The following is a 26,611-nucleotide window of genomic DNA, read 5'->3' as shown; positions in this document are numbered from 1 at the left end:
CTTTCATTTGGTCAAAATTGGCATTTCTAAAGTCTCTCTTTGGCGGTGATTTCACTGGTTCGACCAGGTAATTTGTATCCCAAATCAACATGCAGTGGTCGCTTGTGCCAAGGTGGGCTACAACTTGCACATCGTCAACCATATCTGGGTTTGAGGTTATCACCAGGTCTATCAAGGAATTCAGTCTAGTTGGCTTTGTAACATGTTGGGTCCATAAGTTGTCCAGGATAACATCCATGAAGGCTTCTGCTCTTCCTGATCCAGCTTGCATGATTTCCCAGTTAATTTCTCGGTAGTTGAAGTCACCAATAACCATGATGTCTTTTTTCTCGTCTTTGAGGCTCTTTAATACCTGGTTCAGGCTATCATTTTGCTCATTGGTGTTGTAATGACTCCTATACATGATCCCCAGTAGCATATCAGCTTCCGTGCTTGGACATGAGATGTCACACCATAATGCATCCTCATACTCTGCTAAAGCTGCATCTTCTCTCACCTGTACTTCTACATGTATACCATCCTTTGTATACAGTAGTATACCACCATGTCCTTTGTACTGCCTGTCTAGTCTGGTAGCCAGGTATTTGAAGCTCTGCATTTGCAATATCTTGGTGAAGCCATGTCTCTACAATGCCTACTATATCTGGATCTTCTTCTTCTATGTGGTATCTCAAATCGTCTCTCTTATTTGTAATACTTTGTGCGTTGCAGAAGGTGCATTTAACTTCTTTCTTGTGCCATCCGCTGGTTGGTTACTTTTCCTACCAGTCTTTGGATTTCTGGCTGTACTGTTTTTTCTCTTGGCTGCTGGTCGTTTCCTTGTCTCGCCAGGTTTTTGGCCATCAAAACAATGTCTGTCTGCATCCACTGGTCGGTTTTCTTTCCTTCCAGTCTCTTGGTATGCATCAACAATTTTTTTCTTCAATGTCTGTCTGCAAATTCTCTTCAAGGTGGTTTTCCTCTGAAGACTCTGGTTCTTGCAGGCCAGTAGAAGTTTGGTGCTTGGTGCTAATTTGTGCGCTATTTACATAGTTCTTGTCTTGTTGACCTACTGTTCTTCTTGTGAGGGAGGAGGTCTGGCTGTGACAATTTTCCCCCTCACTATCCTCAAGTTTTTTTCACCCTCCGCTTTACGCTGCCTGAGTTCTTGCGTAGCTCAGCCTCTTTTTCCTCTGTTCATACGTCAGATCTGGTTTCAAGTACACATCGTTGTACACTTCATCGTTGTGCAGATTTTTGGCATTGGTAAGAGCTGTGTGCTTTGCCGTTTTGTTTTTCATTTGTACTTTTACGAGACAACCTTTTTCAGTGGGTATTACATCAGTTTTCACTATGTCGTTTGGACTTACTTCAAGCTTACTCTGAAAAAGTTCTTTAACGCTTTTCAACACAACTCTTGGCGAACTAGTCTTGGTGATCTCTGGTAGATCACTGACTATGACATTCAGTTTTCTTTTATCTTGTTCTATGATTTCTTTCACTACCTTCTGCATGCTTTGGTCTTCACGGCCTACAGGAACTGTTGTACCATTGATTTCTATGGCTCTCAATCTACTGTTTATATCTTTTACTTCTTTCTCTAACTTCTCATGCTTCCTTCAGTAAGTCAACCATTTCACCTACCAGCTTCTCTGCATACTTCCTACACACCTTGCAATGCCATGGTAACTCATGTGTGCCTTGCATACCATACTGTTTAATAACATTGAACAATTCATATGATAAATCGCCACACTTCTGGTGATACCACGTCTTGCATATACTACATGCTACTGCACTGGGGCTTCCATACCCATCACTATATAAATCATCAATTTCTTCATCGCACTTTCCACAAAAATGGACATCATCATCATCACTATTATCTCTATTCTGCATTGACAAAGGTTTTAAACCATGTTGTTGGCTTAATGTAAACTTCAGTGGAGGCAAATTACCGCTCGCACCATCTTCTGTGTCACTGCCATTGTTTACATCATGGGACGCCATCTTGGAAACCTGACAAGCATGCACGTTAATTGAGCAAAAATGACAAGTGCTTTTATGCAAATATTATTTTTTTTTTGTCTTTCAAAGCCCGTGAGGGTCTTTATTTTTTTTTTTTTTAACTCACAAACAATACACAAAATGCAAATACAATAATATCATAAAGTAAATACAATGTACCTTAATATTTCTATTTGCATACAAAATGAAATAAAACACACAAGTTTACAAACAACCATCAAACACGATACCAAAATTATTACAAACAACTTTTTTTCTGACATCTTTTGGACAGAACTCATCTTAATATTAATAATGGTTCCCATTTCTTTACATGATAACCATAAGTATCTTTTTTATTTGCAATTTCCTTCTCTACTTTTTCAATGAAAAAACCCAGTTTTAAAATCATTAAAGATAGGGTTAATTTCTTGAACTCTACATTTATAAATAAATCTTTTTGTCAATAATAGAATCAAGTTCAAAAAAGTGGCATATTTGTCATCATAAATACCCAAACATACTTCCCGATAGGTAATATTCACGGTAATATTTAATTCTCTCAACCAGCCAAAAATATCACTCCACATTGCTTTGGCAAATTTACATGACCACATCAAATGTTTCATGGTTTCTTCTTCCTCCTTACAAAAGGAGCATTTATACTCATTAATTAAGCCAATTTTATAGAGAAACTTATTTGTTGGAAGGATTCTATGAATAAAACGAAATTGTAAATACCGTGTTTTGGTATCCAATGTACATCTATATGGCATAGCATAAATCAAATTCCAATTCATATCATTGACCTCAAATTCAACCTTCCACCTCTGTTGTGCTTTAGGGACTGGGTGATGAGCTGTATGACAAAGTAATTGATATGCAAATGAGGTAACTTTCTTTGCATTCTTGATTTGGGACATCAGCTGTAGCTCACGGTTGTGTTTACTTTCCAACAGCTGACTTTTAAAGGCTTTTGAAATAATATCTATCACACTCAGATACTTTAAGAAATTACAATTGATATCATATTTATCTTTGAAATTTTCATATGACATCCAATGCCCATCAATAATTAAATCAGATACAAAATTGACACCTTTACTACTCCAGGACTTAAAATATAAAGTTTTTTAGGTTAATTCTTATGTTACAATTGTACCATAAAACTTCATCCGTTTTTTCATGATCCATATTCCTTAATTTAAACCAAGATTTCAACACATCACACAAAAAGGTGTTACAAATTTTGTCATAGCTGAAGTTAATATGACTTTTGGGATTACATAACCAAATCCAATCCCCACCAACTTTTAACAATTCATTTGAAAACAAATATTTCCAACTACTTTTGTTCTCATCATCTAAAAACCTTTTAACCCAAGCACATTTTAAGGCATCAATGAAGTTATAAATATTAGTCATATTCATACCACCATCCTCTTTTTTACAGTACAACACATTTCTATTAACTTTGTCTGGCTTACCATTCCAAATAAATTTAAATAAAATTTGCTCAATCTTTTTAATGAATGTATTGGGTGGAGTTGGTAAGACGGAAAAGAGGTAAGTCAGCTGTGACAAAGCTAAAGACTTAATTATAGTGATTCGCCTATTGGAGTAAGATCACGCTGAGACCATATATCAAGAATTGTACTTAACTGTTTTAACTGAGGCTCAAAATTAATGTTAATAAGCTCATCCTTGTTGAGTGAAATCATAATACCAAGAAATTTTACAGGACCTTTTGTATATTGATAGGTCTTATCTGGAAGCATATGATCATTATCATTCTGTAATGAGCCAATCTTCAAAATAACAGATTTGGAAGCATTCAATTTTAAACCAGAAATTGAGCCAAAATTTTCAATAACATTAATAGCATTCATAAGGGATTCATTTGAACCATCTAAGACAAGAGTGGTATCATCAGCAAATTGGGAAATTTTTACACAGTTACCATCACCAATTTGGATACCTTTAATGTTGTCGTTGGATCTGATGGCAATACCCATCAGTTCCGCGCATAAAATAAAAATATAGCAGCTCAATGGGCATCCTTGACGGACGCCACGGGACAACTGAAAATATTTTGAAACATAACCATTATTTATTACACAGCTGCTTATTTGTGTATAGAATAATTTAATCCATCTTTTCAAATCATTACCAAAGCCAAAATAATCAAGGCACTTTTGCACATAATTCCACTCTAATTTATCATACGCTTTCTCAAAATCAATAAAGAAAAGTGTGCCTGGTATATCATTTGTATCAGTATGCTCAATAATGTCTAGAATTACTCTGACATTTTCACCGATGTATCTGTCTGGCAAAAACCCTGTTTGGTCACTTGAAATTACAGAGCTCAAAACCTTTTTCAATCTATTTGCTATTACCTTAGCAGCAATTTTATAGTCTACATTTAAGAGAGAAATCGGCCTCCAATTCTTCAACAAAAGTTCATCTTTACCATCTTTTGGAATCAGTGAAATGATACCCCTTCTTTGGCTAACAGATAATTGCCCTAAATTAAAAGAATAATTAAAGGATTTGACTAAAACAGATCCAATTTGGTTCCAAAACACTTTATAAAATTCAATGGGGTACCCATCAGACCCTGGGCTTTTCCCATTAGGCATAGATTTGATAGCGTTCATACACTCACCATATGAAATAATACCTTCACACATTTTTGAATCCTGGTTGGACACTTTGGGAATATCATTTTCAGTGATTCCAATTTTATGAAGAATATTTTCATTACCATGTTCATTACAACTAGCATATAAATTAGAATAAAATTAACTTCTTCTTCTAAAATTGCATCGTTACCAGTTATGACGCTACCATCTGTCCCCTGCAATTTACTGATACATTTTTTTTTTTTTTTTACGTTTTTCAAGATTCAGAAAGTATTTGGAATTTTTCTCTCCATCTTCTACCCATCTAGCTTTACTACGTATCATAGCTCCTTTGGCTCTGTAGCTATACACTGATTCCAGTTCTCTTTTCTTAATATTTAAATCAGCAAGAGTATCTGGGTCGTTTGTTTGATAATACAATATTTCTAGCCTTGTAATATCCTTTTCAAGATCATCCTGGTGTTTTTTACGATCTTTTGCTTTCCTTACAGAGTATCTTATGGTATCACCTCTAACAACGCATTTAATTGTTTCCCACAAAATCTGAGGATTGGCATCCTTGTTCTCATTAACAATGTTCTCAATACTTTCTTTAACAATATTTACATAATTAATGTCACCTAACAAGGAAACATTAAACTTCCAAATACCACGACCTGGTTTTTCATAATTATCATTGAGTTTTACAGAAACCAAACTGTGATCAGTTCTATAACCATGTGAAATTGCACTATTTTCTATACACCCTCTAAGTGTTTTACTAATTAAAAAATAATCTAAACGACACATGATTGGTGGATTTGTGTTCGACTTCCAAGTAAAACTTTTACTATTAGGGTTCATTTCACGCCAAATGTCAATTAGACACCTTTTTTCCATTAACATCAGAATTTCAGTGCGAGCTTTAAAATTAGTTTGCATTCTACCACCTTTTTTATCCAAAGTTATATTTAACACGCAATTAAAATCGCCACCAAATATAATTGAATCACACTGGAATTGATTAAGATGGTCATCAATTGCTCTAAAAATTCAGGACAATCATCGTTTGGTGCATAAATATTAACCAGGGTGAATGTTTTACCAGATACATCAATATCAATAATAATAAAACGACCATTCGGGTCACATAAGGTTTTCATAATTGTAAAATCAAAATTACTATGAAACAGGATACCAGTGCCTTTACTGTTGGAGCTTCCATGGCTTTATAGTGCTTTTGCACCCCATTCATTTGACCAGCATTTTATATCATTTGCAACACTGTGAGTCTCTTGCAAAAAATAAACAGAGAATTTCTTTACTCGTAGCCATAAAAATGTTTCACGTCTCTTTTTTCTGTCCCGTAGACCTTTAGCATTCAACGTACATACTGTGAGTTCAGTCATTGAGTTGATTAAGTATTATTCTGATATGCATAAAATTGTTCGCTATTGATGGCACCACATATAAATATGAAACATAAAAAAGTCCATTAGGACTACACAAAAACATTAACTTCCTTGTGTACCGCATAATTACAGCTGTACCGATATGATATTCAATACGGTACTGTATACTCAAGGGATTTAGACCACTTCAAGGAAAACTTTTTTGTTTCTTTTAACCAAAACTAAAAGGAAGTGGTCAGAAAATTATACTTGTTCTGGATGTAAACAAAACACATGTCACTGTTTCTCTATGCCATAAATTATGTTCAATCAAGTTTTGCAGTCTAAATGTCAAATTTCGCTTGCTTTTATTACACAGCTGGTTCCATCTTGGTTCACTACCCGTAGACTTGCTGGGTAATTCACATATACCTTTCTATTTGCGTCTTCTTTGAGCAGCTCTCCTCTTTTCTTCCACAGCTTCTTTCTTTCTTCTTGTAGTCTTTGGCTCAGATCTTCTGCTACAATCACCGTAGCATTGGGAAAAGGATGATCTTTTAAGTTTGAGGCAGCATTTAGTGTTTTTTGTTTTGTGTATAACGAGGAAAGCTACGTGGATAGGTCTAGGTTTATCTCTAGGGCGGTCTAATCTAGTAGGCGTTCGATGTGCTCTCTCGATGTCAACATCTTCTTCTAATCTCAAGTGTTCCTTTATGAATTTTTTTACAAAGTTAACACATTTCTGACCTTGATTACCAGTAGCATTTCCTTCTGCTTTCTCCGGAACATTGAACAATATCAAGTTGTTTCTGCGTGATCTATTTTCTAGGTTATCCACCAGTGTTGTCAGTCTATCGAATTCAGCTGTGTTGACTTTTAAGTCCAGTTCTTTATCATAATATTCCTGACTCTGTTCAAGATCCCGAATTGTTTTCTTCATATTGCCAATGTCCTTCTCAATATTTCCCAGCCGTTCATTAATCGTATCTAGCATATCAAGCTTATCCATGATTACATTAAGTTTCTCAGAATCATGCTTGAGAGGCCGAGGTTTGGGCCTTACGAGAGCACTGGTCATGCTGGTATCGTTCGGCTGTGACAGGTTGTGGAATTCTGCTACTTCTTCCATGCCTTCTTCTGTCGAAGAGGTGCGACGAAACTTTTCACCAGGTTTTCTGGTAAATTCGTTTAATTTACTTTGCTTTGTTTTCTGCCTCGGCATTATTGCATCCTTCTATCTTGATTCAACCATGTTTTAAATAAATTATGACTGCATAACCGACTGCATTCGGTTAAAATTAGCCAGAGAAAAATCGTTCGAGAGCTACGCCATTTTGTGACATGCAAATATTATTAGGGTTTGGGGCCCCCTACCCATGCCACAACTATCTATGTCTAATTCTACAACTACTGGTACTTGCAAATCTTCAGTTTGGTTGGTTTATCAGCAAAGAAACTGCAAAATTTGCTTCGATTATCGGAGCAATCGCCAAACACACTCCATCTTGAATAGCGCCACCATATAGACCATAAAAATATGTTTTTTTATGGTGATAAGTCACTCGCACATGGAATTTTAGAGGGATTTGGATAGCAGTTCCATTAAAAAAGCTGCTATCATAATGAGACTAAGATCTAGAAACACCCCCGAAATGCCGTTTTGGGGAATTTTGCTAGCTGAAACTTTTTGATGAAAGTCAATCTTTGACAAGATGTAACTTGCTACGGAAAGTGCTATGAAAAAATGGTTTTCAGTTTTGGCTTTGTTTACTCAAGGGCTTTGATTTGATATATAAAATGATGCAGTTTGATGGCAAATTTGAATTCACCTAGCATACCTACAGTATATTTTGTGGGACCTGCAAGCACATCAGACACACCAAATTACATTGAATACGAGAAATGTCCTTCTGATATCAAATTATTTTAACTTTTCCTCCCAGCTACATTTGCACTGCACCTGAGGCCCTTAGCACTTGATTACTAGTTTCCTGTTAACCGCCTGCGTCCAAAATTGAAAATCTCAAAATAATTAATTATTTTATTTTTATTTCTAATTTTCTCCTTTAAGGGATCTAAAATGAGCGTTTATTGCGTTTCGACAGTATTTTTTGTGGGACATGAGAGCACCTCAGACCTATCGAATTGCATTCTGAATACTGAAGTATGTCTTTCTGATATCAAATAATTTTCATTTTTGAAAATCACAATATAATACAAATTTTATGACAAATTATAAAAATTGATATTTTTCAAATTTTTGGTATATAACAGTCCTAGAAGTAAATTATAAAAATTTAATGATATATTCTTAAAGTGTATGTAGCAGGAAGGAAAAGCCGGCGGTCAGTTGAAAATTTTGACCTTTCATATTGAAAATATGGATTTTTTCCCAAAAAGACCTAATTTTTTTTGGTGTTTTGGGAAAAAAATCCATATCTTCAATACTGAAAGGTCAAAATTTTCAATTGATCGTCGGCTTTTCATCCCACCTACATACACTTTAAGTATAAATCATCAGATTTATAAAGTTTACTTCAAGTACTGTTAAAAATCAAAATATCAATTTTTAATGATTTGCCATAAAATGTGTATTAAATTGCAATTTCAAAAATCAAAATTATTTGATATCAGAATGACATTCTTCGTATTCAGAATGCAATTCGATATGTCTGATGTGCTCTAATGTGCTCTAATGTCCCAAAATAAATACTGTCCAAACGTTCATACCCCAGCCCTTAAAATAACTTTCAACTACTTCTACTTGCCATTTTCTGACTTTAATTATATCAACAATAATGATGAATTCATAAACAAGGAACTCCTACAACTAAGACTCACAACTAAACTACAAGTTATACAACTCCACCTTCACTTTAATCAAATATTCATGGTATTGTTGTGAAATAATTAAATGCCCGCTCTAAAGTCTTATTCAGATTTCATTTGACAGCTTAATCATCTCGTATACGCGCGCGACGTCAAGCGTGTACATTGATTGGACCTTGTGCAAATAATACGCGATGGACGGCTAGCAGTACGCTTAATTTGTAAAAGGGAATCTGAATAAGACTTTAGTCAAAATGAGTCAATAGTTGCTTGTGATAGGTCAAACTAAATAAAGAAAATAAAAGATAATTAATAATTAAAGGAGTATTTCGTGATCCTAGCATCCTCTTTTTATGACATTTTTCAGTACATATCCACGAAAAAAGCCTATTCCCAAAATTTCAGTTGATTCCGATTTTGCGTTTGCGAGTTATGCATGATTATGTGTATTACACTGCTCCATAGACAATGCGTTGTAATTTTGTTCTGGTGCACCAGAACGAAATTCAAATTTCACGATATTTTTGCTAAAGGAATTAATCTGCAAGAAATATTTTGTACATAAACATTATGTAGCCAGAGGTTTCCAGTGTTATAAAAATCTCAACTTTTTTTGAGAAAACTGGGGGGATGAGGCTGTGGATCACGAAATGCCCCTTTAAAGGGCACCTCATCCCTTTTTCAAAATCTTCAACAGGAAACTAATAATCAAGTGCGAATGGCCTGAGCATAAGTCACAATTCCTTAGGGGCAGTGTTGTAGCCTGTGCAATAATTATGAGCCCTGGGGGAGGGTAAAATTGGGGGGGGGGGGCAAGAAATTTGTGGTGAGCCGAAAGGGGGGCAAGCAACTTTTGGCAAGCCAAGAGGGGGGTCAAGCGATTTTTGGCACACATATTTGGCCTTTTAAATAAAATGGTCTAAAAAGGCTTAGGAAAACTGTCAGAAAACTTGCAACATGTATATAGACCATTTAAGGTTTGCAAATTGGGATCCCCAAAATTTGGCATGTGCAAGGGGGGGCAAAGATTTTTTGGCAGGCCGAGAGGGTGGGGGGGGGCAAGCGATTTTTGGCGAACCGTTTGGAAATTTTACCCCCCAGGGGGCTCATTATTATTGCACAGTCCCTAATGGCCGCACGTCCAAATGGATCCCGCCAAGTATCAACGTAGATGTAGACATACACTTTTAGGATTCATTTCATTTTCAACCAGCGTGTGCCATTGGCATGTCATTGCATTGGCAAATAAGACCCCATGTTTGGGGTGAGGTGAGAAGAAAAAATGTTTTCTTTAAAACCCAGGTGCAAAAGCATTTTACATTCAGAAACTTGGTAGAAATGGCCCTATTCTAACGGCTAATAAAATATGTCTTGCTGTGCCGGGTGGGCTTGCATGTCTCGAAAGCAATTTTGTTGTGATTTTTCCTCTGACGCAATGATAGAATGTGTGCTGCAAACTTCCTATAACTAACAGTCTACAAACTCTTCCTTCTAGGTCACTTGATCCAAAACCAGTACCACATAATGGAGGCACACTTTCAGGTAAGACCCATATTTGCTTGTTTGTTTGTTTACCCAGGTTGGTCTGTGAGGGACACATGCTAATCCATGGGAAATCCATGGACCATTCCACATACTATTAAAAGAACAAGCCTGGAGAGTCAGTGTAGGCTAATAAAATGCATGCTGGCCTAGATAGCTTTGATAAACAAAGCAAGAAATGGAAGAAAATAGCAAGGAAAAGGAGAAAGGAGAGACGGCCACTCCCAAACACAATTGTACAATTTTACTCTTAGCCCTTACTTTGTGAGAAAGGAAACTGGAATTCCAATCTCAAGCTCGATGCAAAGGCTTATTTGTTCAGGGAAGTACATGTAGAAGAGGCAGAGTCCACACACAGTAGGGATGTTCCTGTTTTGCACCTCACCTATCATGTATCGTATTTTAACTTGACATTAATATGTTAAATTAGAGTCCCAAGTTTAACGTTTTCTAAAATCCATTTTCCGTGTTGTAAAATTTGTAAATCTGTGTCATGAATAAAGCTTAAAATGTATAAACAATGATATTATGTCACAATAAAGTGTTCAATATTGTGATCAATATGCTCTAATTGGAATAGTCTCACGATAATAGGCTGACTATTACGATGTTTGGAGGGATATAGGGGGTTTGTGCCTTGGTAATATACCTTTATTTCGGTATTATTAAACAGTATTTTTATCATAAAATTGACACACACAACTCATGATTGTTTTTAACATTTATTTCTCTTATCTTTTAACAATTTTTGTCACATCATACAAAATGTCATTTTCTGTGTTGTACCTCCGATTCCGTGATTTTTTTCCGTTTTCCGTAAAACGGAAAACTTCGGACTCTATGTTAAATGCACACATCCCTGATGCGTTAAACGTTCTAGAAAATAAACGGAATAGCACATCCCTACATTATTTGTAGGATTAACAACTATTATATAGTCTTGTGTGTCTTTCCCAAGAAAGTAAAGTAAAACCAATTTTTGTGATTTTCACAAAAACCGTTCCTTTTTGCAGGAATCTGTTATACTAGTTGAATTCCTTCATTTCATTGCGCCATTTCCTTTCTGAAAATGTATACTTTTATATAAATATCATCTTTACGTTAAGAGATACAATAAAATAAACAATATGTAAATTACTACCTCGAGGAAGGCATGCGGACTATACAGTTTGTCCACTCTGAAGTACTAAGTGACAACGCACGCGTATACAGCGCGTAAACAGTGCGCAGTGCTGCGTCTCTGCTGCGGGTAAGCGTGCCTTCAAAGTCGGCACAATGTGTGCGTCCACGTCAGTACTTTGTAATTCAGAGTAGACTGACTGTAGTCAGATCCAGGTGGTGTGGAGTGAGTAATGCGGCCCATACACATTTTTATTGGGCAATTGATATCAAAGACCCTAAATACAAAATCTACCATTGTGCGCTATTAAGGATCGTGTGTACAGTACACAATAAACATTGGTAGATTTTGTATCTACATTTTTTGTAGAGTCTTTGATATTGCCCAATATAATTGAATTTGTATGGGCCACATAACAGCCCCTGGCATAGGCTGGGAAATCTGCCAAAATAATTAAATCAGGGATCTGCCATGCCCCTCTACTGTAATTGATGCTGACACTGACAATAGTGGACATTTGAACTTCATATTGGGATATCATACAGATAGAAAGTTGTAAATTACATACATAGGTCATTCTTTCAATTAATTTATTTAATTTTTCATTGGTTTTTGTACATTCTATTCCCAGCTATGCCTGAGGTGAAGTATAACTGGAAGGATATCACAGAAGACTTTGTCAGCTGTACATCAGATCTTAAACTGGGAGAACTACTTCATGATGCAAAGTAAGTGGGCATTGAATACATTAGGCTTTGGGAAAAATCGTCGTCTGCAACACATACTGTCATATCTAAAAAAGGCTGCCTTATGCGATTTTTATTATCATTGTTGTACCGGTATTTTATATTGTTATTTTATGTTTCAGCATGCTTCTTTCTGAACATAAACATAATACCGTATTTCCTTGAATAAACGCCCGGAGGCGTTGCATTTTCGAAACGGAGGTGTTTATTGGAGGTTATTTTTAGCACATTATTCCCGTTAAAATCATTAGGTACAATGTAAGCTTAAAAGTCATGTTAAAATGACGAACTATGAACTAGAAACCCTGACTTTTGGTTCACTTCCGGGTTTCCGATGCAGATTTTCGCCAATTATTGCTGCTATTATCGACCATGTGAGCAACTTGGTAAGCTTACAACACAAGATAGCATGGAAATATCAGCATTTTTGAAACATCTTGGTTGAAAAAATTGGTGAGGGCGTTTATTTGAGGGGGGCAACAATTCGAGGAAATACGGTATTGTAATTAATACCTCAAAATTAAAGTTAATTTCACTATATCTCATCATAAATTTAGATGAAAATAATAAACACAAAGCAGCCTTTTGAGATATGACTGTGATGCAGAAGACAACATAATTGTTTGGTTAGGATTCCCTTAGGATAACATCACGGATTAATATCAATATATTTTACTTGGAGAATTGTCTTGTCAATACTTTGTCTACTTTCTTTAACACACAAAATATAGACCAGGCAGATTAATAATACCCTTCTTAACGTGGGTCTACCTTTCAGCGTAGTGATAAAAGCCTAATAATACAAGCTGATCAAAGTATACATAGCTTCACTCACATAATATGCTTGATATTCTAACTAAGTTGGGATCATTCGTGTCATTTTCTGTTCTTTATTAGTATCAGTGTCATTTTTTTCTCTTTATGTGGTCTTCATCAGTTTTGGTTTGTTTGAAGCCATGTCAGCCATCGAGATGATGGACCCCAAGATGGATGCTGGGATGATCAGTCATAAAACAGGACACAAGGTACTAGACTTTGAGCAGTCTATAGCAGCTGGCAGGGTGAAGATCAAAGACTTGGAACTACCGGAATTGATTGGTATTATAGATACAACACTGGCTTGTATGGTAAGTTATTACTGATAAGAGAAATACATTGTATGTCATGAGTCATGACCTGCTTCGACAAATGTGGATGAAGCATAGATTAAAGAGGCACAGAAAGAAACGAGTCCCTGTGCTTTGTATGCAATGAAAAGTTTCAGTTTCAGTTTATTTATTTACCATATCAACAACACAATGAAAGTTATATATAATAGATAATGGAAGGATGTCCAAAAAAAAAAGAGCAAAGCTTGAGTACACTTTGGCCACCCTGAAAAGTAATAACAAAATACAAAACAGTGCAGAGACAAAGACACCATTTGTGTGTAGACAAAGACATGACCTACAAGTGGGACAGACATTTGCTACATGTTGGCTTCAGAGGCAGATCTATAAATAAACCACATCTCACATATTCTTGAGGGCTGATCGTTCTATCACCAGTATCTAGCAAATCGTGCAGGACATCAGTGGCATGGCCATTGGGGCAGCTTCCCCTGTGAGAAGTTCCCCTCCTGTGTTGATGAGGTATGTCTTAAGTATATGCATCCATGCTCTGCCATTAAAATATCAGCAACTTTCTGATAGTAAAAGTAGAAAACTCATTGATTGGAAATAATGACATTGATGTTAAGAATTTGCCAAGATGTGTGGATTGTTGCTTGAAATCTGCACCATATAGCGCCTCTCTCCCACCCCGATCAAAACTACAACCCTCTGTGTGTTACTAGGCTATAACATTTCCTGAGAAATCTGTTCGATTAGATGTGGTTGATAATTGATGTATTTTTCCTCTATACAGACTACCTGGTTAGAAGGCCATTCCTTGGCACAGACAGTGTTTACCAATCTTTACACACATAACCCAGATCTTATTGAAGACAGGTGTCTTAGAGCATTCACAGTAGCAATACTCAAGATAGTTGATATCATCAAGGATAAAGTCATTAGAGCAGGTGTCTTTGAAGAGGTAAGTCTAACAGCTCTTGATATCCCCACTGTGAAAACAGGTGTCTTAGAGCATTCACAGTGACAGTGTTCAAGATAGTTGATATCATCAAGGATTAAGTCATTAGAGCAGGTGTATTTGAAGAGGTAAGTCTTATACTATTCAGCAAATTACTTTAGCGGTGTCCGTCTGCTTGTGTCTGATTATCGCGTAAAAAGAACAAGGTCACACGTTGCTACGCAGCTTGACCAGCGAATGAGGTGCCAGTGTAATGATGACATGATTCCATTAGCCAATCGGAGTCCCACTTCCATATACGCCATAAACTGAAGTATTATACTGAAAACTATAACATCTCTTGACATCCCCACTGTTGGTAAAAACATTGGCAGTGATTTTGGTGACGGCAGAAGAATATTGTGTTCGATTTTCATTGTAGCCGGTAGCCATAACACTCTACAACATAGGTATATGTTGAAGTTAGTGTATTGTACATGTGACACCACAGTACAAGATAGTAAACATGTGACCCGTTACAGCAGAAGACACCATTGCTGGGAATCACTTGAACAGGGTGTAGACAAAGCAAACAGACTTGAGTTTTATAACAATTCTATAGACATATACAATACAAGCTTATTATCCTCTTCAACAATATGATTGGTTGAAAATATGTTTGAATGTTACTAGAAAATGAGATATACATGAGAGTAGTAGCTGGTCACACATGAGCTGCCAATTTCACACAAATCACAATCTCGGTAAAGACGCAAAGCAATGTGATTACGTTAAGGGATCTAAAATGAGCGTTTATTGCGTTTCGACAGTATTTTTTGTGGGTCATTAGAGCACCTCAGACCTATCGAATTGCATTCTGAATCTGAAGCATGTCTTTCTGATATCAAATAATTTTCATTTTTGAAAATCACAATATAATACAAATTTTATGACAAATTATAAAAATTTGATATTTTTCAAATTTTGATATATAACAGTCCTCGAAGTAAATTATATAAATCTAATGACATATTCTTAAAGTGTATGTAGCAGGGAGGAAAAGCAGGCGGTCAATTGAAAATTTTGACCTTTCATATTGAAGATATGGATTTTTTCCCAAAAAGACCTAATTTTTTTGGTGTTTTGGGAAAAAATCCATATCTTCAATCTGAAAGGTCAAAATTTTCAATTGAACTTTTCATCCCACCGACATACACTTTAAGTATAAATCATCAGATTTATTAAGTTTACTTCAAGTACTGTTAAATATCAAAAATATCAAATTTTAATGATTTGCCATAAAATGTGTATTAAATTGCGAATTTCAAAAAATCAAAATTATTTGATATCAGAATGACATTCTTCGTATTCAGAATACAATTCGATATGTCTGATGTGCTCTAATGTCCCACAATAAATACTGTCCAAACGTTCATACCCCAGCCCTTAATTCAAGTGTGGAATGATTTTTTTTTTTTAACTAAGGAAGATTGTATAAAAAAATTTTTCAAAGATCATTATATTAAATAATGTGTGTATTTCTTCCATGAAATTTGACATTAATGCAGGAGTCATGATTATTTTCTGCTTAACATAGGGTTTCTTTATGGATACCTGAAATCAAGATGTTTGAAGTGTATGACTTGTATGTCCTGTAAGGTAGGCTATCGTATATGTCATAGCTTTGCCCTTGACAACATTGATTTCTGTTTATTTTCATAGGAGGATTTTCAGTCATTAACATACGGTTTCAAGCTAGCTCATAACATTACAGAGTTGCGAGTGTCTGGAATGCTGAAGGAGGTTGAGGAAGAATACAATAGAAGAATAAAAGTGAGTTGTACTTGAGATATCAAACCAGGATTGGTAATATTCCAGGAAATACCAACACAAATGTACCGTATTCATTCCAATAAGCGCCTATGTCCCAATAAGCACCCACCCAGGGTATATTCAATTTGCTAAAGGGTACCATTAATGTTGAAGTGACAGATAGATGTTGATATAGTGAAATAGCTGGAGGACTGCACATCCGGTGTAAACTTGCAATACATTTTCTACATCAGAAAAGCTACTAGAACGTCACGGGACCCTTTTATAACGTACGTAAATTCATCTCTAATAATCGCCCCTCACAAAAAATAAGGTAAACCAGGTAAAAAAATAGGTGTCCATTCCGCCCAACCAAAATGACTTTGTTAAGCGCCCTGGGCGCTTATTGGAATGAATATGGTAGGTATAGTCCAATCAAAGTGGGTTTTGACGCACCACTAATTGCAACCGAATTTGAGTATCTGTATGACCTTTTCCCACCTTTCCACCAAGTATATTTTAGTATACTTTAGGTATAATGTTCAGGGAACATCTCTAAAATGCATAACAGTAAAAACAAATCTGTTGCAATTAGTGGTGGGTGACACCACTAATTTGTTTAGATTGACTGAACTAGTGAGAATAACAGGAAATACCATGTAATGAAAATATAGCCTAGGACAGATTACATCAAGTTTGTGTAGTTTCACCCAATAATAATAATAACTTACAGTGAAGTCAATGTCATATTTTCCAAGTATCACTCTGCTGGCTCTAGTTGAGTATTTTGTTTATTTATTTCTTTTGCCAGAATACCAGGTCAAGACAGGGAGAAGAAAGAGATGCAGCAAAAGAGTTGGAGGTAAGAAAGTACAAAAGTCTTGGAAAATTCATGGAATTTTGATACTGGTCATAGAAATTACAGAGAGAGTCATGAAAATTGATACTGGTCATACAAATTCCAGAGACAGTCATGAAAATTATGGTTTCTTTCAAAGAAGAAGTTAGAATGCAATTTTTTTACATGAGTACATGTATAAAAGAGAGAGAGAGAGAGAGAGATAATAAAAAATCAATTGTTTGTTAGTTTTAAAATGTCTAAGGGAAAGTGAGGGATAGGCAGAGACTGATTTTAAAGTATGCTGTCATAACTGTTGGTCTGGCATTTTTGGGATTCGATCAAGGCATTTTAAAATCTGTGCAAACCCTGACCTTCCAAGTTATGTTTGTTTTCTTCTCCCATCACATTGCACGGGGACTGCCTTTTGAGGGGAGCAAGAGCAATTACTATCTACTGCTCTCCTTGAATCTGATATAGTAGAGTGATTTGTAGCTCTCCTTAATTGACCATTCTCTCCTTACACTCTATTGTTAATAGTCTAAACAGCTCTCATTGAAGGCTCCAGAAGAGCTATTTAATGCTCTGCTGCAAATTCCAAAAGACAGTCCCTGACATTTGCACCCATCCTGCCAAGTGACAGTGGTGGATATATGGAATGGAGAACAGTGATAGTTTAGATCTGCACATAACAATTTTGTCTTTTGTTTTTGTTTTTTCAGCATGAGCAATGTATAGCAGTGCAATCAAGGATCAAATTCTGTCGCATGTTTTATATGGCACTCTTGTCTTTTAATAAGAAAGAGGTAAGTAATAATACAAGAGCAGAATTATAGTCACTCTCACACAGTGTCGACACCCAGTATTATAAATATAAATTTAATACTCCGTTGGTGAGCGACGGGCAACTGGTATTTCACCGAACGCAAGAAAAGGAGTCCTATCTGATTGGCTAGAAATCGATCGCTAGATCGCTCAGTGGTGGAGTACAAACTCAAACTGGAGAGATGTATTCAATTCGATTGAAATCAATATTCTATTATTGACTCAGATAAAGAAAGCTGCATGTGTGTTGATAATGTACATTGCATTATAGATACAGCACCTTATACATGTGTTCTTTTATAAAATTGTAATTATCAAACAGTTGAATATATCACAATTTTGACTTTTGATTTCAAAATCGTTACTTATAAAATGCAGTAAAATATATCCACAGCAAACAGCAATCCCCCCTAATTAGTGTGTTGCATTTCGAGTTAGTGTATTGGAAACAAAACCTGGGTTTTACCTGACAACAAATCGAATTTTCTTGTAATAGCAACACCATATGGGATACTGATCATGCACAAATCATAGAATAGAAACTCTGCGGCAGGCTCTGTGGTATCTCAAAACGTGTAAATGGTATGCTTAGCCTGAGTAGCTCGGCCTATATCGAACAAAATCGCCATGCGTATCTGTTGAAAACCGAGAGGATTCGCCGTACTATCACGGCAATGTTTGACACAAAGATATAGGCAGAGCTGCCAACTCTCCCTCTTTTCGCAGGAGACTCCCTACTTTTAGCTCTTCAGAACCCTTAATTTTTGGTCATCTCCCTGAAAAGGAAATGGTTTCGTCCATTAAGATGTACACATTTTGACAAATCTCCCTGATTGCAACAGGAAATCTCCCTTTTTTCAAAATTCAAATGTTGGCAGCTCTGTATAGGGATGATGACGCTGTGCCTCATAATTGTCATTATTTATTACCAGTAACATCAAATCCTTCTGATCTTTAAACCAATGCTTAACCACTAAGCAGTTATTATTATGAATATACGAAGGCAAGATAACTTTTATGAGCAATTGCCCATCATTGCAATCGCTAAGCATTGTTGTTTGTCACTTTCCATAGTGGATTGCATCAGAAAGGTATTTTTTGTAGAACTTGCAAGTAATTTTAAAAAGTACTGTTGTGGTATACTAATCCCGATATATTTTGATTCAACAGGTGAAGTCAGGTGTAGAGGAAGCTCGTAAGCTACTGTTACAAGCATCTGACTTATTACCAGCCCTACGCAAATCCATTCATCTAGGAATACAACCAGTAGACCAAGAACCTACAGAGGGTCAGTCTTCAGGTAATAATACAAGGCAGGGCTTGTAAATGCCCTTTAATTTAAATTTAAATGTGAACATTTTTTCAAAATGCAAATGATAGATTCTTGTTCAAATGTGCCTTTTTACGACAAGTGAGATCATTTTGATATTACTGTATACATATGCTGTTGTTAATGGACACTAGAATATTAAGTACTTCTGTTTAAAATGTACTACAATCATTTTGTTGTCAATAGTCATCCCTGGACTCTAAATGGATCTGTCCAGTTCTCGGTCTCACATCTGATTGGATTGAGCAGCATACTGTTATGTATGCTGCAGCCATATTATAATCAATACAGGGGTGTGATTCTTCAGGATTTATCCAGATTGCCTGGATTTTTTGTGGCCAACATTTATGCAATTTTATTGTTTTTCAGCACATTTTGGGGTATTTTAGCCCAATTACACACTGTTTTTCAGGATTTTCTACTACTTCATGGATATTTCACAAGCTTTGAATCACACCCCTGTGTATAAAATTGCAAGACATTTCTCAAGTGTTTACAAATAGTCTAACACTATTCTTTTGGCAGACCATGCTGTAATCATGGGATTTGAGCCATTGGTCAACCAGAGGCTACTTCCACCAACATTTCCACGCTATTCCAAGATCTTAGACAGTAACGCTGCAGTAGAATACTTTGAAGGACTTGTAGCAAGACTAAAGGCTGTGTGTGATGTTATTGCACTCAACTCATTTCATGTTGTACTGGTAAGTCTTGTGACAGCATTCATTGAAAGCATTTATCATTGTGTTGCTTCGGCATCACTACTCAAGACATTGGACCTGTCTTTCTTCGATGACATGATAGACCATACTAAACACACAAAAATGCTATAGTTTATAGTGACTAGTGAGTGTTATCATGGTTAGTGAAGAAGGAGATTAGAATTTTTTTCTCATTTTGAACCCCCTATCCCTCGGGTGCTAGACACACAAACTGCAATAGCGCGCCACAGGGAGCACCTTTGCCAGCTTAGCTTTCCGTACCCATGTGTGTTTTTACATGATGCAATCACATCACGTGAGATACTTGTACTCGCAACTGCTTGGTGCAGTGGCCTTTGAGGCTTTCGGTTGGGTTATGGTTAGTGAATGCCCAATGAAAGAAAAAAAGCAGTTTTATATTAGTAACCCTAACTTACTGGAGGCTTTTTTTAAGAAAGAAGGATGAAAAGATTTTTTTCTTGGGTGCGGTTTTGAACTCCCCTCGGGTGCTATAGACACACTGGGGAGTTTCTTAGCCAGCCAAGCACGCCACTGGGGAGTTCCTTTTGTCAGTTCCTTGGCCAGCCAAGCTTTCCGTGCATATGTGCGTTTGAATGATGACGTGTCACTTGGGATACTTGCCCTTTCATTTGCTTAGTGCTGTAGCCTTTTGTGGCTTTTGGTTGGGTTAGGGTTAGACCACATTTGCACAAAAACAGCATATGATAAAATCAGTTCATCCTCCAACAACTCAACTCATCCTCCTACAACAGCTTTGCAAAACTAGTATTGACTTTTTGTTCTATTTTTTTTTCCACTTTTCATTGCACAGGATTTCTTTTCAGATTTCAGCAAGCAGTGTCCATGCGTGTTATCTCGTTCCATTCTACAGCTCATCTTCTTGCCATACGCCAATAAGAAAGTCTATGGTATAGAAATGTTGCCTGATGTGTTGAGGGATTGCATACGTATGTTTGTCTGTCCTCCTGCATTGGCTGCTAAGTCACCATTATATAATAACTCACATGCCAAGGAAATGGTGGATTCACTGCTGCTGCATTCTGTCAGAGTGAGTATGAACAATAGTAGTGTATTTCACAGACTATGTAAAAAGCCAATTTTCATGTTTTTCTGTTCTTCTCTGTTTTGGTCTCTTTTGCTATTTTGCTCTCTTTTTTGCTGTCTCTGTCTCTTTCTTTCTTTATCACCCCTGACCTCTCTCCCTGTCCCCATCTCTCCCACCATATTTTCCATTTCATACTCTCTTTCTCTTCTACTTCTTTCCTAGCTCTCTCATAGAGACAGGGAGGGTAACCAGTATGTTTTCAGAGGGGGGCCAAAGGGGGCAAAATTTGATGAAAGTGACCTAAACTTGTCAAAAAAGGCCTAAAAATCTATTTATTTCTTGCGGCCAGCATCAGGAGGGGGTCTCCAGTTGATTTCAAAGGGGAAGTTCATCTGCCCAGGGAATCGTGGTATTGGAGGTTAATATCATGGTAAGATTGGCAGACATTCATCACACATGGGAAGTTGTCCACTGCACAGAGGCAACAAAAAGAGAAGATATCTATCTTCTCTGGTCACTGTGTTCTTGTTGTCTTTATGTTTTCATCACTATGTTAATGAAAGTTTTTGTGAAATTGTAGGCATGTTGGCAATGTTTGAGGTTATTTCTGCAATTGTGTCTTTTATATGAGATCCATCTTTTGACCTTTCATGGATTACTTAAAAAAAAAAGAAGAAAATTACATCCCTAAAAAGTTAAACTTTCTAAAAAGTTAAACTTCCTAAAATATGCATATTCTTGTAACATGTTTATAGAGCTGCAGTGTTTGGTTGTCTCAATTTCAGCCAATACTAAACTTGTCTGCCACTAAATCACTCTTGTGGGTCACTAAGCTTACTTTCATTTTCAATGTTTGCGTTATTGCAGCCTATGTGTTTGGTTGGCTCAATTTCAGCCAATACTAAACTTGTCTGCCACTAAATCACTCTTGTGGGTCACTAAGCTTACTTTCATTTTCAATGTTTGCGTTATTGCAGCCTATGTGCACCTTGGTACAAATACAAGGCCATAATCATGCCAGACAGAGAGATAAACTTGGACAGGTCCTGGAGGAACTAGCCACCTTGCAAGAAGAGGTAAGATAATAACATGTTATTTAAATAATGTAAAGAATGTAAAAGTGCAGTAATTTAGTTTGCGCTATGCACAGGCACAAGCGCACTAGCATCGCCACACATCAATGCACCAGAGTCTAAAGCCGTATTGAGTGAGCTAACTTGACTAATTTGACATTAGACGGCATTGTGTATGACTAGATATATGGCTTATGCCTGTATATCATACCATCTATCATAGAGATTGAGGGACAAATTGCTTGTGATCAAACTCTGGTAGCGATTGGGCTGTTCCATTTAAAAACCACATCCCTGGTTAATAGGATTTTGGAATACCAAATTCAACAGTTTGAGCCATTCCATTTTCAACCATTTTTTCATTGTCTAATTCTAAACAAAATTTCTCAAATTGGAGCTAAATTGTGTAAGATCCAGGATTCTAGGATTCAACAGAAGTCAGTTAGATATGTAAACATAAAATGTGTAAATTCCACCTGCCATCAATTCAGAACAAAATGGCAGAGGAACTTGCTATCGATTATGATTTGAGCTCAGCTGATTTGGATTGAATGCAGGGCAGGGCAAAAAACATCATCAAAAAGCTATACTGTAGCAATTTCTAAGTATGATAAAAACATTATCAAAAGCAGGGAAGTCATCCGACATTGTGCCAAAATATAGCTAAGTAAACATGCCAAGTTGTCACCAGTCTTATTATTTCTTATTCTGTCGCTTTTTACAGGCTGAGAAAGTGGATGCTAATCTTCACAGTTTACTGAGTAAAGCTGAGCCTAAGCGTTCATACCAAGCATGCTTTGGTAGCTGGGTTATGTACCACACACTGAGAGTCATGATTAGACATGTCCTGTCAGGATTCGAACTAGAGCTCTATGCAACTCATGAATACCATTATATATTCTGGTAAGTAGATGTTATGATTTATGGGGCAAAGTTGAACATCAGGGCTCTTTTTACACTAACAAACAGTGAGAAACAAATCAAACATAAATTATGCAAATTCCTTGTCTCTTCACTTCATTAGGGTCATAGCTGCCGATTTTGCTGACATTCCCTAAATATAGATCAGGGTTCCCTGACCCGGATGATCCTCTAGGCATGTGCAGTAACCCAACAGTTGCAATGTTGTGGTTTGCCATCATTTTTGTTCTGATGTACTTCAGATCCAGTCACAATTGAGTGATTTTACGCGTAATTATGAGGATTTTTGTGATAGCATTGATTAAAATGGATTTGTGGACGTCATCGCACCCGAAAAAAAGGCGAGTTTCTTAAATTAGAAAATCATATAAAATTGTATAATTTTTCGCATTTGCATGAATTGATAGATCATAAGCGTTAATAAGAGCCTTTTGTTTTTATTCATCATCTCATTTTAATACATGGCATGGGCAATGAATATTAGGTTTGCCTATGGGAAAATCACAAAATTTCCTTTTAGCTCATAAAAGCATTTAGCTCACAACAGTACACAAATTGAGTACGGGAATTGTGTGGACGTCACCCGGGCTGGTGTCACAACTTTCCGTGATCTAAACTTATACACCAGTGTATGTAATATAAACTTGGTTTTAATGTTTGTTAACATCTATATTTTAGGTACTTAGCAGATTTCTTGTATGCATGGTTTATCTCCACGGTAACAAGGGCAGACAGCATGCTTCAAGAACATGAGACGTCATATTTGGATACACCACCCAAGGGTAGGAGCAACAAAAAGAAGAATAAACGCAAGAAGACAAGGCCACTTGAGAAGGAGCTAATGCAGGCACAAGGGCTACAGACCCTATGCTCTGCTTATTATAAGGTAAGGGAAGGGGTTAGGTCCAATAAAAGAGAGTTTGCTCAAGGGAGGGGCAAACATAATGCCTTTTACAAATGCGCAATTTCATGTATAGCTGTTGTAATTGAAGTTGATCACATATGTGACACGATCTGGTCCATGGGGGCCAAAGGCGGCAAATTTGAAATTGTGATAAAGGCAAAAGTATAGAGTAAAAAACAATAAAATACATAAGAAAATACACATCACAAAACTTCAGAACTTTAGAACCAAGTACGCTAGAGCTTTGGTGTTTTCAGTATATTATAGCCTAATCTTTGTATAAGGTAATAATTATAGTAACTCAATTTTCAAAAATGCCTCCTTTGGCCCCCCACGGACCAGATCGTGTCACATATGTGATGCGATCAAGCAAAATTTTGAGATATAGCCAAACAAAGGCAATATTTCCTTTTGTTTCCTCTTGTTTTGGAAACTCTTTAACTGCTCATATCTTTGGAACTGGTTACTCAATTTCAATGGGGCTTTCTGCAAAATGGAGCTTTGCAAATGCTTTTTACTATCCTATAAGAAATTCAGAATGTAATATTTCTGAGTTCCGACTGATTTTGCTTAATTTTGTGATATAATGTTAGTCAGGTCTGCTTAGTCATGGAATTAAGGATATATTTCAAATGTTCAAAATAGTAGAATGAAAATAAAACATGGAAGTCCTTATAAAAATTTGTGTAATTATTGGAATGATGAAATTAAGCAAGGACAAGATTTCTGTAATTAACCTTAGCCATAAACAATAACTAACTCATCAAGAAGGCATGAAAGAATTCAAATTATATTACTGGTAAACTCAATTTCATAATTGTTCAGAAAAACTAATTGTTCAGAATTATTTACCATGCATATATGAGCATGAACACAGAAATGATAAACAAGCGTGTGCATAGGGAGTTGTGGAAAATAATACATGCTGGATGGTTAGCAGTATGCTTAATTTGTAAAAGGTTTTGTGCAAAAAATTATACCCATTGGTCATTGAGCGTGTAGAAGGGACAGACTTCACCTCTTTTGCATTCTCAATATGTACCCAGAACTTGAAGAATTAGAAAATTTATTTTCGTATTGAACATCTATTTCCTGCTTTACATGTGAGTGGAGAAACCATCCAGAAAGGATTCTAAGCAATGAATTATTATTTCAATAATTGCACATTTTTGTTTTGTCAGGCTGTTGTTAGTTTCACACTTATTATTTCAATTACACATTTTACTTTGTCAGGCTGTTGTTGGTTTCACACTTGATGGCAAATTAAAGAGACCCAACTGTGAGTTTGACAATGAAAAGGTGCGTTTTGAGCATCGATTTGGCAACTTTGCCAATGTACTGACGCCCCCACTTGTGCAATATGAACAATTCCTTGAGGTGACTGACACCAGGAAGTTTGACCAGCCTCCAACTGCATTAGACATGTACTATGCGGCATGCAAGTTATTTATGCAAGCGTCAGCCGTGCTGGAGAAAATTCCTAATCCTTCCACTGAGGTAAGTCATCCTATAAGTTTGTCATTGAGGTGGAAATAAACTGTTAGTTTTCCCACACCATGTGTCCAAGAGACATTGGTGGTCGGGATTTTTTTAATGACCTGGGGTCCATTTCGTAACTCAAGTAACCGTTCTTAAAGTTACGAATACCCAGTACTAGATGTAACTTTACAAAGGGTCCCTGTAGTAAATCCCTATTCCATACGAAGGGTACCATTCGTAAGCATGTTTAGTGAAATGGAACTTATGACAACGACATTGTAATTTCATGTTTAATTGTGCTGGTATGTGACGCTTGGTTCTTCTCTCCCCTGTACACTGATCTCCATTTCGAGTAATTTAACCTATTCCCAAACCTGTGAGAGGATGTCCACTGTGTGCAGATTTTAATTGTCATTTTCATTTTTTTGTTTTTTTATTTCAGCTGAGCAGCATCGTACGTGTAGCCAAGACCAACATGGTAGTGCTGAAGCTGCTGATGGGAGGCCACAAAAGGGACTCACACCACCCTCCTGATTTTGAATTCACCACTAATAAAACTTTTCCAATAATAAAACTGAAGTGATGGTCATGTAGGTCATTGTAAGTGGAAGTATGCACTTTGGTGACTTGCATTTTGTTAGCCCTAACACCCAACCCTGCTTTTTGCTATCGGAAGTTAAAGAAGAAACAAAAAAGGAGAGAAGATGAAGAAAGAAGTCACTTGGCACCCCCGGGATTCAAACCTTAGACCCCCCGCATGCCAAGCACACGATTACCGACTGGTAGCCACACGGGTAATGCTGCCCCAGGCAGCAATTCCATGAGCATATAGCACTTAACGTGATTGTGTCATCCCAGACCCTGGGATTCACACATGCACTGTGGTTTTCATTGTGGTATTTTGTGGTATTTATGGGTGTTAGGGTTAACATAGGCTTAAATCTAGGAAAATTCATGTTATCTAATATTTGTTTATTACAAACTACTCAAAAGCCGAAGGTGTTAATAACAAAGCTGAGCTGATTTTATCCTAGGAGTAAATTAATGATGTTCATGCTTACCTCCGTGCATATAATTAGTATCAGTTCACTTCATAAATATGCAGATGTGCAATTTGCAGTAAACAAGAGATTATCAAAGAATAGGTGGGTGCTTGGATTTATTGGCATTTATCAGTAATTTGGACCATTTGCACCATTATCATCAATTCTTTATTTCAGTAGGACACAATGACTTTCAACAACTCCTTTGTACACAAGTCGACCGTCTTTGCTTGCGGCTTGAGCTCATGGTTGCTATTGTGAGATTAATCTACAAGAAAAATGTTAGGGCTGGGCCCTCTTTAGAATAATTTGAAATTGGCCTACTACAGAAA

At 36.5% G+C, this 26,611-nt stretch overlaps 1 protein-coding gene across 2 annotated transcripts in view; it reads left to right on the top strand.

Annotated features, from left to right (window-relative positions):
• The window catches only part of LOC140171211 (N-alpha-acetyltransferase 35, NatC auxiliary subunit-like), a 29,116-nt gene extending 2,787 nt beyond the window's left edge, over positions 1 to 26,329 (top strand). Inside the window, exons 2-17 of one of the 2 annotated variants that reach the window (XM_072194426.1) lie at positions 10,326 to 10,372; positions 12,124 to 12,220; positions 13,176 to 13,365; positions 14,144 to 14,297; positions 14,423 to 14,436; positions 16,010 to 16,120; positions 16,911 to 16,961; positions 17,660 to 17,743; positions 18,933 to 19,062; positions 19,618 to 19,796; positions 20,626 to 20,862; positions 21,837 to 21,935; positions 22,657 to 22,835; positions 23,532 to 23,739; positions 24,991 to 25,254; positions 25,679 to 26,329. In XM_072194426.1, coding sequence (XP_072050527.1) covers positions 10,326 to 10,372; positions 12,124 to 12,220; positions 13,176 to 13,365; positions 14,144 to 14,297; positions 14,423 to 14,436; positions 16,010 to 16,120; positions 16,911 to 16,961; positions 17,660 to 17,743; positions 18,933 to 19,062; positions 19,618 to 19,796; positions 20,626 to 20,862; positions 21,837 to 21,935; positions 22,657 to 22,835; positions 23,532 to 23,739; positions 24,991 to 25,254; positions 25,679 to 25,819 — 2,185 coding nt within the window. In that variant the 3' untranslated portion in view covers positions 25,820 to 26,329. Of the gene's footprint in view, positions 1 to 10,325; positions 10,373 to 12,123; positions 12,221 to 13,175; positions 13,366 to 14,143; positions 14,312 to 14,422; positions 14,437 to 16,009; positions 16,121 to 16,910; positions 16,962 to 17,659; positions 17,744 to 18,932; positions 19,063 to 19,617; positions 19,797 to 20,625; positions 20,863 to 21,836; positions 21,936 to 22,656; positions 22,836 to 23,531; positions 23,740 to 24,990; positions 25,255 to 25,678 lie in introns of both variants that reach the window. The other variant, XM_072194425.1, reaches the window with a different exon arrangement.
• Positions 26,330 to 26,611: the final 282 nt, after the last annotated feature.

Source organism: Amphiura filiformis, chromosome 15 (genome assembly GCF_039555335.1).
Source record: "Amphiura filiformis chromosome 15, Afil_fr2py, whole genome shotgun sequence".
In the NCBI taxonomy this organism is placed as follows: domain Eukaryota; kingdom Metazoa; phylum Echinodermata; class Ophiuroidea; order Amphilepidida; family Amphiuridae; genus Amphiura; species Amphiura filiformis.
Note: the sequence above shows the minus strand (reverse complement) of the source record. Positions and strands in the feature narration are given on the sequence as shown.